Here is a 13,632-nt window from a genome sequence, read left to right as displayed (position 1 = left end):
GAAGCATCAAGGACACGGGAAGTGATTTAATAGGCCTGGAGCCTCCCCGCACTGAAGCTGCCCGGCTCTCCCAGCCCGAGGGTAGAGCTGGACTCCCAGCCACCCTCCCCAGCTCCCCACAGCTAGCCCCCATGTCCCGGCATGGCCCGTGCACTCTCAGCGGACCACCCTCTGTCCTTTCCTGTTCCCGCCCTCCTGTGTGTTTCAGCAGAAATAAATCGGGGGCGGGGGGGGGGCGGTGGTACATAAGCAGGCCCTGGGCGAAATGGGAACTGCCTGCCTGTCAGTTTACAGGTGGAAATTGAGGCCAGTTTGACGAGGGGGAGGTAGCGGTGGCTTTACCAGCAGCACCAAGCGCTCACTGGCACTGCATCCCCACAAATGGACCCCCTGCACACACGCCCCCCCCCACCCCCACTGCTGGCAGCACAAGGCCCTTCCCCAGCTCATACTAGAGGCTGCGTTGACTGTATTGATGGGCGCCTGCCTTTTTAAAAAAATTTATTCATTTATTTATTTATTTTTGGGGGCATTGGGTCCTCGTTGCTGCGTGTGGGCTTTCTCTAGTTGTGGCAAGCGGGGGCTACTCTTCGTTGTGGTGCGGTGGCTTCTCTTGTTGCGGAGCACAGGCTCTAGGCACGTGGGCTTCAGTAGTTGTGGCTCACGGGCTCTAGAGCGCAGGCTCAGTAGTTGTGGCACACGGGCTTAGTTGCTCCGCGGCATGTGGGAACTTCCCGGACCAGGGCTTGAACCCATGTCCCCCGCATTGGCAGGCGGGTTCCCAACCTCTGTGCCACCAGGGAAGCCCCGGCCTGCCTTTTAAAACCTCACCTGAGAAGGGCCCCCCACAGCTTCAAAGCAGCGTCAAAACCCAGCCTGCAAGTGACTTGGCATTTTCGGTCCTGTCTATAACAAAAAGAATTCACGGGCCTGAAATAAACCCGGGCTGGGGATCAGGAACCTCCACTTCAGCATTTAATTGCAGCTCAACACCGCTCACCTTGTAAAGTCTGTTCCTTAATTAAAGTGGGCTTATGGGCTCCCGTGAACCGGGCCCTGGAGCTGGGGGGCCTTCAGGTTGCTGACCCTCTCCGTTTCCCTGGGAACCTCGGGGAGGTGGGGGCAGCCTGCGAGCGAGCGAGCGTGGAGCCCAGGGCGCGTCCCCCCTTCCCCAGCCCCCCGAGAAGCCTGGGCGACCCCTCTGGCTGCAGAGCACCTGGTCCTGCCGGCAGGCTGGTCCTTCGGCATCCCCGTCAGCCGGCATCCCCATCTGAGACGCCCCGGTTTCTCTGAGTGGATGCTGCCTGGACTCTGTTTATCTCTTGCACGTTTCAGTAAAAATGTCATTACTTGAAATCATTGACACTGCTGGTGTGAGATACCAAATTCCATCACCTATTGTCCCGTAAAACGATCCATTAAAGATAAAACCACTGCAGCTCAATAAGGTTCTATCCTGGAGACAAGCCACCCTGGTCCTGGGCTGATCCTGTCTCCCCAGCAAGTGTTCGTATCTGTCACATAAAGGGCCCCAGCACTTGGACAAATGAGGGAGGCGGCCCCCCGCCGAACAGCCTCTTCGGAGGATGAGATGGGATTTCCTGATGGAAACAGGGCAGGCGTCCTTTTGCCGTCAGGCAGTTTCAGTCACTCCCAGGGAGGGAGCCATGCCACCCAGGTCGAGCTCCTTTGTGCAGTGGTGGCCAGATGGGGTTGCACGGGGTGGGGGGGACGCAGAGGGGGCCCACCCCACCAGGCTGGATTGCTCTCCTGAGTATTTAGGAACGGGCTCAGTCTCCCCTCCTTCCCCCGGACCAGGTGCCCTGCAGCCTCCCCTCCCGGGCAAACTGGGCAGGTGACAGCTCTTCTTCCTCCCCTCCCAGTGGGGCAGGGGACTGCGGGGTATCTCGGTGGTCCCAGGGCTGTCCTGCCCGGCCTTCGGACCTGCTCCCTCGTGTTTCAAGGGCGAGCCTGTCTGCTTTTTCTAACATCTTTTATTTCTCCAGCCTGATACCGGGTGGCCACTTGTCCCCCTTTAACACTGCCGTCAGCGTGACTGTTAGTAGCCCGTCTTTCACGCTTGAACTGTCATGATGAGGCCTGCTCGTACCTGACAAACTAGTCCTGCTGTGTGTGTACCTAGAGTCACCCGGTGATGTCACGGTCACACCTGTTACCTCCTTTACTGAAAGATGTGGGCAGGGGCAAGGGGGCTTTTTGCTGTACAGGCACGCCTTGTTTTATTGCACTTCTTAGATGCTTCATTTTTTACAAATTGAAGGTTTATGGCAACCCTGCATTGTCAGATGATGGTTAGCACTTTATAGCAGTAAAGCATTTTAAAATTAAGGTATATGCACTATTTTTTTAGACATAATGCTGTTATTGCACACTGTTAGACTATGGTATGGTACAGTACCGTGAATGTAACTTTTTTTATGCACTGGGAAACCAAAAACTTCGTGTGGCTCGCTTTATTGTGATATTTGCTTAATTGCGGTGGTCTGGAACCGAGCCTGCCGCAACTCCGAGGCCTGCCTGTGTGTTTGTTGCCCTGTCCTACTCCAGACAGAGGCACCGAGGGGCTTCATCTCCCGGCGGTGTCAGCCTCCCAGAGAGCACTTCGGTCTCCTGGACCAGACTCTGCGATTCTGTCAGTGGCCAGCACACGCCCAGGTTTATGTTTGCCTTCGTTTGTGGTGAGGAATTCCTGCCTCTGGACCGCTGGACAAGGGATAGGGTTCACCTTAGTGGGTTTTATAGTCTTCTGTGAATGTCTTTCTGGTGCAGAGGAAGCCTGGCTATCTGTTGATTTTGTCTTTTTTTTTTATTCTGCATCCTCGCTGGACTGTTTAGTTCTTAATTCACCAGCTCGTTCTCTCAGTTTTCCCTGGTAGAAGGTTATATTACTTGACATGAAAAAGTTTGTCTCCTCCCTTTTGATTGTTACTCCCGTTATATCTTTTTCTTGACTTATTACACCAGCTAGTGTCTTCAGCGCGGTGCTGTGGATTGCCTTGCCCCCAACTTTCCAGAGTACCTCTCCTGCCTCACCTTGAACCATGACCGTGGGAAGGTCCCTCCTAGTCCTGGATGGCTAAGAATTTTTTATTTTTTAATGTATTTCTTTAAAAAAAAAAAAAAAAATTTTTTTTTAATTTATTATTTTTGGCTGCTTTAGGTCTTCATTGCTGTGCGCGGGCTTTCTCTAGTTGCGGCGAGCAGGGGCTACTCTTCGTTGTGGTGCGCGGGCTTCTCATTGTGGTGGTTTCTCTTGTTGTGGAGCATGGGCTCTAGGCGCACAGGCTTCAGTAGTTGCGGCACACGGGCTCAGTAGTTGTGGCGCACGGGCTTAGTTGCTCCATAGCATGTAGGATCTTCCTGGATCAGGGCTCGAACCCGTGTCCTTTGCATTGGCAGGTGGACTGCCAACCACCACGCCACCAGGGTAGTCCTAAGAATTTTTTATACAGAACGGTTTGGAATTTAATGTAAATGCTGCACGTAAAAGTCACCTGCAGTGCTTGGAGGTGTCGTGGCTCGTCTCCATGGTGATCACATTAGGGTAGACCGCCTGTGACTGTGCTTCTCTGGGCCCTTTCACTCCTCACTGTGGGGGAGCAGAGCGAGAGGCCGCTCTGGCCCAGCTCATCTCTAACCAGCGCAGAGATGGCACCTGGGCAACTCGGGGGTGAGGGGAAGCCTGCTCTGTGACCAGCTCGTTCCGCTTGGCCGCCCAGACCACGGGGCAGCGCGCCAGGACTGTCCCACTGACGCATGGCTAGAGAGGGCATGTGTTTGAGGATTGCAGTAAAAACGGCCTTTCCCTATGCCCAGCGCACGGGGCGCTGGGGGCTGCTGGCATTCGGAGCTGCCACGGCCTCCTGGGCCCGTGCAGGCGGCTCACTCGTGCCAGGTGGCCTCCAACGTGACGTGTGGTCTCGGCACTTCCCGTGGACTCTGCCTTCTTGTTTCCGTTGCTGTCATAGCATGTTAAACGGCGAGGGGTCTGTCTGCCCCGGCCTTGTGCAGACACTGTGAAATTAACTTCCTCACCCTCCAACTCGCGTCGGGCTGAACTGACATTTCCAAAGGGCTCCTGGCTGGACCCCTGCGCTTGGCACGCTCTCCTCAGCAGAGGGGAGGGGCGGGGAGCCGAGCCTCGCGCCGGTGGAAGCTGTCAGGCTGGGCGATGGAAGAAATCCTGAGTGCTCTTGTCACCCGGAGAGAGTCACACGCATCTCGGGGAACAGATACAGTCCGTATTATAGCGCTTCATACCTGGCTCTGAGCAAAACGGTTCTGCAGGGCCCTGGCAGAGGCCAAGGGGGCCTCTCGGGGATGGGCAGCAGGGTTTGAGAGTCAGGACCCCATCAACTCTCATTACCCTTGCAGCTGGCGGGAGCGTGTGGGAATTACCTCGTTACCGTGGCAACGCGCCCTCCTCACAGGGTACTCCGTCCACTCTGACGGGTCCTGTAGCCCAGGGTGGCTGGCCAGCCGAGCAAACGGGCCCCGTCGGGGGTGCGATGCCTTCCGTTGGAGCGTCCCATTCCTCGTCTTGACAACTTGCCCCGGGACCACAGGTTTTCTTGCTGGCCTGAGAGGCAGCGGCCCACCTGGCATTGTCTGTCCCTGGCCCGGGAGAGGAAGGGCAGCGGCCAGCCCCACCCACCTTGCCTCCCGAGGTCTCATGTGGCCGTCCCAGGGCAGCGGTACACAGGCTCCCTGGACCTCCTGGGGGTCAGCTGGGCACAAGGTACCGTGGTGCACACCCCTCACTCAGCACAGCTCTCCCCCCTGGGAGGTGGTCCCGGACACCCGTTCCCTGGGCCAGAGGGCACTGGGCGGTGGGAGTCCACTCCCAGAGGCCCGGGCTCCTGCATGGCCTGAAGCCCCTTGCTTCTTCTGCAGAACCGATGGCCCCGAGCAGGTCCCTGCTCTCCACGATGGCCCATGTTCCTCTTCCTGACACACTCATTTAATTTTTAACTCACAAGGCATTTGCTTATTTATTTTCATTGTTCTTGATAATAATTCTAAGCCATTAGAGGGGAAAATTATATTCAAAAATGCTGTTTCACACTTTATTTGTTTGATGATTTAGAGCGATAGAAAATAGCACATTTGCTGGCTTTTATAGTCTGATAATTATTCACATCCATCAAGCCATTCCTGGGGAATAAACAAAACACCAAGAAAATGACACCATTAATAGCATACTCCACTGCAGACAGGAAGTCTTTCCCGGGCCAGCGTCTTGGGAGGATGGACGCGGCCTGTCCCCTGCCCAAGGCAAGAGCCTGCCCGCAGAGGATGTGTTTCCTTTCAACTACCTGCTGCTTCTGGGCCCAAGAGCCGCCCTCCCGCTGGACTGAGGCCTCTGCCCAACCAGCACCCACGGCCCCCTGGCTTCTAGAGCTTCTTGACTGGACTCCGGCCTGACCTCAGCAGGGCCCGCGGGACGCCCACCTCTGGCCAGGGGTGCACCCCTCCAGTGTTCAGCCTCAGTCCGTCCCTGGCCCCCCGTAAGCACGTCCGACCCCTGCACACGTGTCAGGACGCAGGTCTGGGACACAATCGCTGGCCGCTCTGACCCCAGGCCTCCCTCTTGGCCTATGCCAGGTGTGCGGGTTTCCGCGTTGCCTTTTTGGGGGTGACTGTGATTTGAGGGGGTGCATCCCCTACTCTAGACGTCAAGTGTAAAAGAAGAAACCTGGAAAGGAGAGGCTGGGGGACGCCCACCTGGCAGGGCCAGCCCGCCCATCTCTCCCCCAGACCAGGGGGTCGCTTCCTTCTGGAACGTGGCCTCTGGACTCTGGTCACCGCCGGAAGCCTTCCCGTCAGCCGGTCGTTTGAACAGTGAAACTACTGGACTGGGACGGTCTCTTCACCGTTGTGTGGCTTTGCATGTGTCTCGTGTCCTCTGCCGTTACCTCCTGGGCTGTATAGCGGATCTAAAATTGCTTTATTTTCTCGCCGAAGCCCCTGGTATTTGCAGACGACTGCCTTTCTGAAAAAGGCGTCTGGCGGACGATGCCTGAATTTGTCTGTCTCGGCCTCCTCGGCGATTCCACAGCATTAAACCCGGAGTTATGGACCCTGTCCAGTCCTGCTGCAGCCTCCGCGGGGTCACCTGGAGCGGTTGCCAGGGACACCGAGCTGACAGCGCTGAATTTTCCATGACTTTCTGGTTGAGTGTCATCCAGAAGTGCTTTGTGTAAAACGTGGACCAGAGGAGAGAAAGGGCAGGGGGAGGGGCGCACAGGACGGGCTGATAAAATACGTGGAGAAGGTCCAGAGGGGCCTGCCTGGCCGCTCTCAGGACCGGGGCTCGTGTGCTGTGGCCGGAGGGACCTGCGTGACCCCGCGTGGGCAGCCCGACCCTCTGCTGACTCCCCCAAGGGGTCTCCCCCATTTCTGACTCTGCCCCCTGAAGCCCCTGGTCTGTTGTCCCTCCCATCCCTCCCCGGATTCTGGGAGTGGCTCTGCCCGTTCCTGTATCCCGACACGTCCAGATTCTTCTGCCGTGACTTCTGTGCTGGCCTGGAGTGAGCTGACTACCAGGGGGCACCCAGCCGCAGCCCAGTCCCTGGGGAGGAGCATGGTGACGGGGGCCGTCTGGGGGTGGGATGTGGTCAGCCCAGCAGGAGGCGGGGGCTGGTGGACCAAGGTGACGGCCACCGTGTAGCAGGACACGTGGGAAAGCAGTCTCGTGCTGGTGGAGAGCGGGATGGGGGAGCCCGGGGGGCTCTGTGTGGGCTTGGGCAGGGCTGACCGCCGGCTGGGAAACCTCGCACCGGCCCAGTCGTGAGATGGACGTGGACCTGGGCAGGCCGTCTGTCCAAGGAAACATGCAAGCACCCTTTGCCGCCCAGGCGACCTGGGCTGCCACGTCCAGAGAGCAGCTGCCTGGGGTTGCAGGCGGGCAAAGCAGATTGATTTTGGCCGTGAGGTTTGACCTTGTGATGGGGACGGAGTTCCCAGGGAGCAAGACAAACTGCCCCCATATTGGCGACCAGTAAAACCGACTCTGTTGTACGGCCCCAGAACCTGCTCACTAATGGCCAGACAGATGCTTGCCTGCCTCGAGAGTCAGCGAGCAGCCCTGCTCAGCCCAAAGAGCTGCTTTGCCTTCTTTTTTTTTCCTCCCAGAGCCAAGCCTGAGAGTCAGGGATGCCCCGACCCAGTGGCGTGACTGTAACAAGGTTAACGCGCCCCGGTCCCAGGCTGGAGACTATGCAAGGCTCTGCCATGGGGGCCCCTCGGTCTGGGGACTTTCCTTCAGTGGTGATTTCGGCCCTGCTGGGAGGCCAGCTCTGTAGCCGGCTCACCTGGGCCTCCATTGCTCTGGGCTTGCCTGGGGCCCCGGAGGGGAGGGCCGTGGCAGGGAGGGGGCTCTGTGGGCACCTGCCGCCTGCATTGCTGGCAGGCCAGCGGAGCTCGGGGAGCCGTTACAACTGCACAGATGGAGCCTCTCCCGCCCTCCCTGCCTCCTTTGAATGGACGGCCCACGCTCAGCGCTTGTTTCATTAAGGACCAGGACCCCAGTTCTACCCGCCTTCCCCTGAAGACTGAGGTTTTCAGCTTGCTGAATCCCTGGGTGCGGGCTGGGGGAGCACAGGGGCTTCTCAGCACCTCCCAGGCTGTCGCCGGGTCGTTCCAAGCCGTGGGAGGCGCAGCGTGCTCTTGGCCGTCGGAGTCCAGACGTCCCCCGTGGCTGCCGGCTTCCCGTCCACGAGTCCTTTCTAATCTCTCCAGGGGCTGCTCTTGTGAGCACTCAGCCCAGCCTCCTGCAGTTTGTACTTTGCGATCACAGAGGAGCCACGTTCCGATGTGTTAAACTTTTAACATCCACCAGATTCAATTAATCTTATCTTTACAACTCCCAATTACAGGCGGTAATTAAGTGAAAGCAGCATTGTAGACTGGCGATATTGCATTAATCATCATAGCCTTGGAGCCATAAGTTAGTTCCTTCCCGTCCTCGGGCATCTTCCCAGAAGGGGCAGAATGTCTTATTTCCCTGTTTGGTGGGGGGACGTTAATCCCACAGAGGTGCTTTGGATTGGGATTAATTTTTATCATCTTTATATAAGTGATAAAAGGCCATTTAAAAAAGAGTCACCTCCTCTTTGTCCAGATAATGGGCAATTCTCTGACGACAGCAGAGTTAAAGGTGCCACGGCCACCTCCAGGGCCCTGAAACATGCCCAGGAATTAATTATTTTTATCCTGTTAGATTAGAGACAGCACAATGTTCACCTTATCTCCTACCCTTGCCCCCTTTTATTTTATTAAAAGTAACGATAAACCTTCCAGCTGGAGTGGACTCAGCCAGCTACCGAGTCTGGGCGATCTTCCGCGTTCCGTGTCGCTCCCCATTTGGCTTCCTGCCCTGTGGGGGAGGAGGGAGCAGCCGTGGGGTACATCCTCCTGTGGACGCGTTCTAGAATTGCAGAGATTGCCGTTGTTATGCTGGAGCATGGTCCCCGCCCCCTGCAGCACTGCTGACATCGGGTGGGTCATTCTCCACTAGGGCGCATCCTGGGCGCTGTGGCGTGTGGAGCAGCGTCCCTCCCCCACCCCCTCGATGCCAGGACCACTCCCCCAGTCGTGACAACTGGCAATGTGTCAGACGTGGCCCAGTGTTCCCAGGGGGCAGGATTGCCGGATCCTGGAGTTTCTCCCGGATGGGACGGGACTCGGATGCTCTAGGAGCTCTACCGTTGGACACTTTACCACCCTCCCTCCTCCTCTGGACAGCGGCCCTACCACGGCCCGCCTTTGCTTGAAAATGGAGGTTTCCTGGACTTCCCTGGCGGTCCAGTGGTTAAGACTCCGTGCTTCCACTGCAGGGGGCGAGGGTTCGATCCCTGGTCGGGGAACTAAGATCCCCGCATACCTCGTGGTGCAGCCAAAATAAAAAAAAGAAAAGAAACGAAAATGGAGGTTTCTATCTTGCCCAAGTGCCCTCGGGTGGGCTGGGGGAGGCACGTCGGCTGGGCTGGGGCTTCTGGACCCCTGGCCCCTGGCTGTCCCTCCTGGCACCGCCCTCTGCCAGGAAAGCGTCCCGGGTATCCCCACAGGCTGGCTCGCATCAGCGGGTGACGCTCTCGCTTCATCTGTTTGCAGACTTTTCACCTTGCATCTTTTTTAATTTATGACAGAGCCGCAATCATCTTTCAAATGTAAAAACGTGTGAAAATACAACTTATGAAAGTGGGTGACGAATGAAGTCTTGCCCCTTCCTGAAGCTTCTTTCCCCTCGGCTCCTGGGGCTGGGGGGACAGCCCAGGATGCTTCCGTCCTCCTCCTTGGTTCCAATCCAGTGCTCTTTACTTTACGTTTTGCTTTCTAGGCCTCGTTGAGGTTTAGTGCTGCTTAACTAGGAATGTCTCCACTCCTGGCATTCCGAGGGTGTGTCACCGCCCCCCAAGTCCTGGGTCCTGGGCCTCCACCTCACCCCTCCTCCCATCCGTGTGGCATCCCCAGACCCCGACAGCCCCTCCCCTACGCTGACCGCGGCCGCCCGGCTCTGCCCTGTGCCGGCCCGCGTGTCTCCTGGGGCCCTCAGCCGTGCGGCGGCCGCACACTCTCCCCTCTGACGTGCCTCCCTTCTCTCGTAGGTACGCCATCCCCCCAGAGCATGGCAAGCGCCTGGAGCGGCTGGCAATCGGTAGGTGCCTGGGGCCCACTGGGGCCAGGGTGGGCGGCGGGCTGGCAGCCTCTCCCTCCCCGGCTTCACGCTATTGTCCGGGGGTCGGTGTCCCGGAGGGTGACGTGCTCCAGGTGTCCCGGCTGTGTTCCACTCCCTTCCCTGGCGGTCAGGTCGTGGACCCCCGCTGTGGGTCTGTCGCTTCACGAAAGCCGCATGGATGCCGTCGCTTCAGCACTCTTGTCTTCTAGCCTCTTGGCCCGGAGTTCGGGACAGGACCGCAGGCTTTGCCGGCTGGGGGCAGCCCGTGTTCCCCCCGCCCCCCAGCACCTGGTGCTGCGCCCACACTTTTCTGTCTTTATGGCGTCTTTGCTCAGTCTAGAACACGAGAAGTCCAGTTTGGAGGTTCCGTGCGGCCGCGTGGGGACTGCAGGGCCATCTGCTAATCCCGTGCAGGGTCGGGTCACCCGGGCTCCCTCCACCACCTGGATTGAGACCCTCGCCAGGGCCTCTTGGGCTGACAGGATTTGTCAGAGAGGGTCCCGGGCTGCGTCCGGGGCTCTGACCCCCCGGGTAAAGGCCGGCCCTCAGGGCATGGGGTCCTTAGAGACAAGCCAGACACCCAGGCTGGAGGGCACGGAGGCTTCTGTGTGCCCCGATGGGGGGCCGGGCTATGGCCCCCCATTGCTCTCATCTCGCACCTGTCCTGTCCCCACGGAGACCCGTGTCCTGAGGGCGGACGGCTGTCAGTGCCTGGACAGACGTTCACAGACCCCACTGGCCCAGCGGGCGGGCACTCGCTGTGCAGCCAAGAACAGCCCCTCCCTCTCAGGCAGCAGCCGGGTGAGGGTGACGTCTGCCGCGCAGACAGCACGGGGCCTCAGGCCACCCCGACCCCTGTGGCAGCAGTAGGCAGCCGGCACCCCCAGGTGGCCGCGGAACCTTCCGAAGCCATGGCCTGGCGTTGGTGAGGCTTCCTGCCTGCACTTGACCTGGGGGTGGGAACGGCCCATCTCTCTGCCCAGCAGATTCTCGCTGCGGGGTTGGCGGGGTCGACGGGGTCCCGGGTGGGAGGGAGGCCGTCAGGTGAGTTGGGCAGGTGCCCCCGGGCCCAGTTCCTATGCAGAGGCCATCGTCATGTCACCTTTTATGTTGGAAACTTGGACCTTGACCTCATGGACGGGGCTGGAGCCGCTCTCGGGAACATGCTTCTCTCGGGAGAAATTCCAGTGCAGGCGGGCATAGCAAAGGCCGATTTAACTTACTTACTGAGCTCGACAGTAAAACCGAAATTAATTTTTTTCCCATTATGTTTTTTAAAATGCAAATTTAAAATGTCTTTTCCTATTGTATTAGCTTCCTGTTGATGTAACAAGTTACCACAAACTCAGTGGCTTAAAACAACACAGATCCCCTCAATTTTGCTGTGAACCTTAAACTACTCAAAAAAACCTAATTAAAAAACCCCCCCCACACACAAAAAAAAAAACCCCACAGATTTATTTTCTTACACTTCTGGAGGTCAGAAGTCCACAGTGAGCCTCTAGGGGCTAAAATCAAGGCATCAGCAGGGCTGGCTCCTTCAGGAAGCCCCGGAGGAGAACCCGATTCCTGGCTTCTATGGCTTTTGGAGGAGCTGCATCCTGGGCGTGGGCCCGCGTCGCTCTCATTTCTGTCTCCCTGGTCTGTGGTCTAGTCTCCCTCTGACCCCCTCTTATAAGGACCCTCCGGATGACACTGGCCCCCTGGGTGATCCAGGCCCATCCCCATCTCAGGGGCCTGAACTTCATCCCGTCTGCAGAGTTCCTCCTACCACTGAGGGGACCTTCCACCGGTTGCGGGGATCGGGACATGGACGTCTTGGGGGCCACTGTTCAGCCCCCCACACCTGCAGAGCCACGGAGATCAGTGCGGGCGCTCTCTGGGGACCATGTCACTGACACCCCCGGGCCTTGCCTGCAGCTTCTCTGTTCTTCCTGTTCAGAGGGGGTTGCACTTAGCCATGCCCGGCTGTTCTCCCTCAGTATGCCTTTTCTACTAGAAAAGTCTTGGGTGATCAGAGCGCCAACTAGAGAAGCCGGATGCAGGATCCTGTGGGGCCCCCTGCCGACCCCAGACAGTGCCACAGCCGCTCTCCCTGGAGCTCGCCCTGCGCTCTGTTCCCGCATCCGGGGCTGCTGCCGGGTCCTTTCTGACGCCCGGACCTGGATGCTGGCTCGCTTGCTTCCTGGGCGTCTGAAGGAGGCTCAGTGGCCGGGGCTGGGAGAGGAAGAGTCGGCTAGCAGGGAGGCCGCCCGTCCTTGCTTCTCGAAAAATCCAGACTCATTAAGTCAAGCGGCTCCTGGAATTCAGGAAAGGGGCTGTCAGCTCCGGAGGAGGGGCGGGAGCCTCGTGCTTCCTCTGCAGCCCCTCACTCAGGACTGCTCTCCCCTCCTCGGAGGAAGGATGGGGGAGGCTCCAGGGCAAGTGGCTCACTGCCCTCCTAGGCGTCCCTTCCAAACTTTTTGGGGGCGTGCGTCACAGGCTCCATTACTGAGATGGGTGGAATGGGTTTGCAATTAATATGGAAAATGAATAGCCGTGCTCTGAATGGGCTCGCTGGGAGAGTTGTGCGGCCCACGGGGAGAGCATTAATGTGTTGGCGCGTTATTGGTGCTAATCATTTAAAATGTGCTCCTTTATTAGAGCTTTAATGAGAGCCACTTAAACTGTGCATTAAAAAGAGGAACTGCAGAGAGGCCGGCGGGCCGGGCGGCAGGCAGCCGTAACTCTAATTGAAATGCTTTTAGTGCAGAGCATAGCTGCTGGATTCAGTCATCCCTGGCCCTTTCCAGAGCCTTGCCAGTGTGTCCCTGCAGTGACGAGCCTCCTGCAGCCTTGGCGTGTGGGTGGGGCCACGCGGGTGCGCACGTGCGTACACACACACACACACGCGCGCGCACACGCACGTGCACACACGCCTACACACACACGCACATGCACACACGCACGCGCACACACACACGTGCCCTCTTTAACCAGCAGCCTGTCGAGGGTGTGCGCTGGCCTGGAGGCTGGGCCCGGTCTGGGTCGGCTTCCAGAAGGGTCCTAGGACTGCCTGCGTCTGGGGATCAGTCCCAGAGGGAGGTGGGCGCTCGGGAGCGCGTGCTGGTGCCGCTGCTGTGGGGACTCATCCCACACCTCGAGGAGCCATGTGGCAGCCCTCCTGTGCCCACTCTCTGTGCGGGTTTGAGCTGAGGAGCCTGGCCGCCGTGGGCAGAACCTGGGACTGGCTTTTTCTTAACCACGAGACACACGTGTCATTGACTTGAGTTTCAGCCAACAGGTGATGTGGGAACGTCCCTGAACTGTGTTAGTGAAGCACGGTTTCGGGGCAGGTAGAGCTGGTGGTGGGCTTTCCGTAGGCTCGCGGAGCCTGTCCCTGTTTTAAATTAGTTACTTGCCGCATCGCGGGGCAGAGGGCGTAGGGGCTGTGAGCGCAGACGGAGGGTTAGGGGCTGTGGGCGCGGCCTGCCTTGGCCCCGTGTGTCTGGGGCCGAGGGTGGGCGGGTTGTCGCCCGGGCCTCCGTGTCCTCACCTGCCTGGTGGCGGTGGGACCACGTGGGTGGAGAGCCTGCGCCACTCAGGCGGCTCCCCTCTTTGTTGCGGACTCGTCAGTGTTGGGGGGCGGCGGGAGACCCCACTCACTCCTCGTGGTCACCGTGTGTCTGGTCAAGACCAGCAGCTCCCCTGTCCTGTCTCCGGGCTGTGCTGTCACGTGGCCGAGTGACCCTGTGGAAGCAACGCAGTGGCTTTTGTCTGGGGGGAGGTCGGGGTGGGCGGCGGTCTCTGGGCAGCCGCACCCTGTCCGCGACCGCGGGTGTGTTCTGTGGGTGCGCGCCTCGTCACCCAGGACCCCGTCCCGCAGTCCCCTGTGTGTTTCGTTCCCTCGGGGCCTCGGAGGAAAGGGCTGCCCGGAGAGAGGCGTCCCGGCT

The 13,632-nt window shown here is 58.7% G+C and overlaps 1 protein-coding gene across 5 annotated transcripts in view; it reads left to right on the top strand.

The window, feature by feature from the left end:
- Window positions 1–13,632, top strand: part of KDM4B (lysine demethylase 4B) — a 142,265-nt gene that overhangs the window by 68,132 nt on the left and 60,501 nt on the right. For all 5 annotated transcript variants that reach the window (XM_057540634.1, XM_057540633.1, XM_057540635.1 and 2 more), the window contains exon 7: window positions 9,630–9,679. In XM_057540634.1, the coding sequence (XP_057396617.1) occupies window positions 9,630–9,679 (50 nt within the window). The remainder of the gene's footprint in view (window positions 1–9,629; window positions 9,680–13,632) is intronic.

Source organism: Balaenoptera acutorostrata, chromosome 2 (genome assembly GCF_949987535.1).
Source record: "Balaenoptera acutorostrata chromosome 2, mBalAcu1.1, whole genome shotgun sequence".
In the NCBI taxonomy this organism is placed as follows: Eukaryota; Metazoa; Chordata; class Mammalia; order Artiodactyla; family Balaenopteridae; genus Balaenoptera; species Balaenoptera acutorostrata.
Note: the sequence above shows the minus strand (reverse complement) of the source record. Positions and strands in the feature narration are given on the sequence as shown.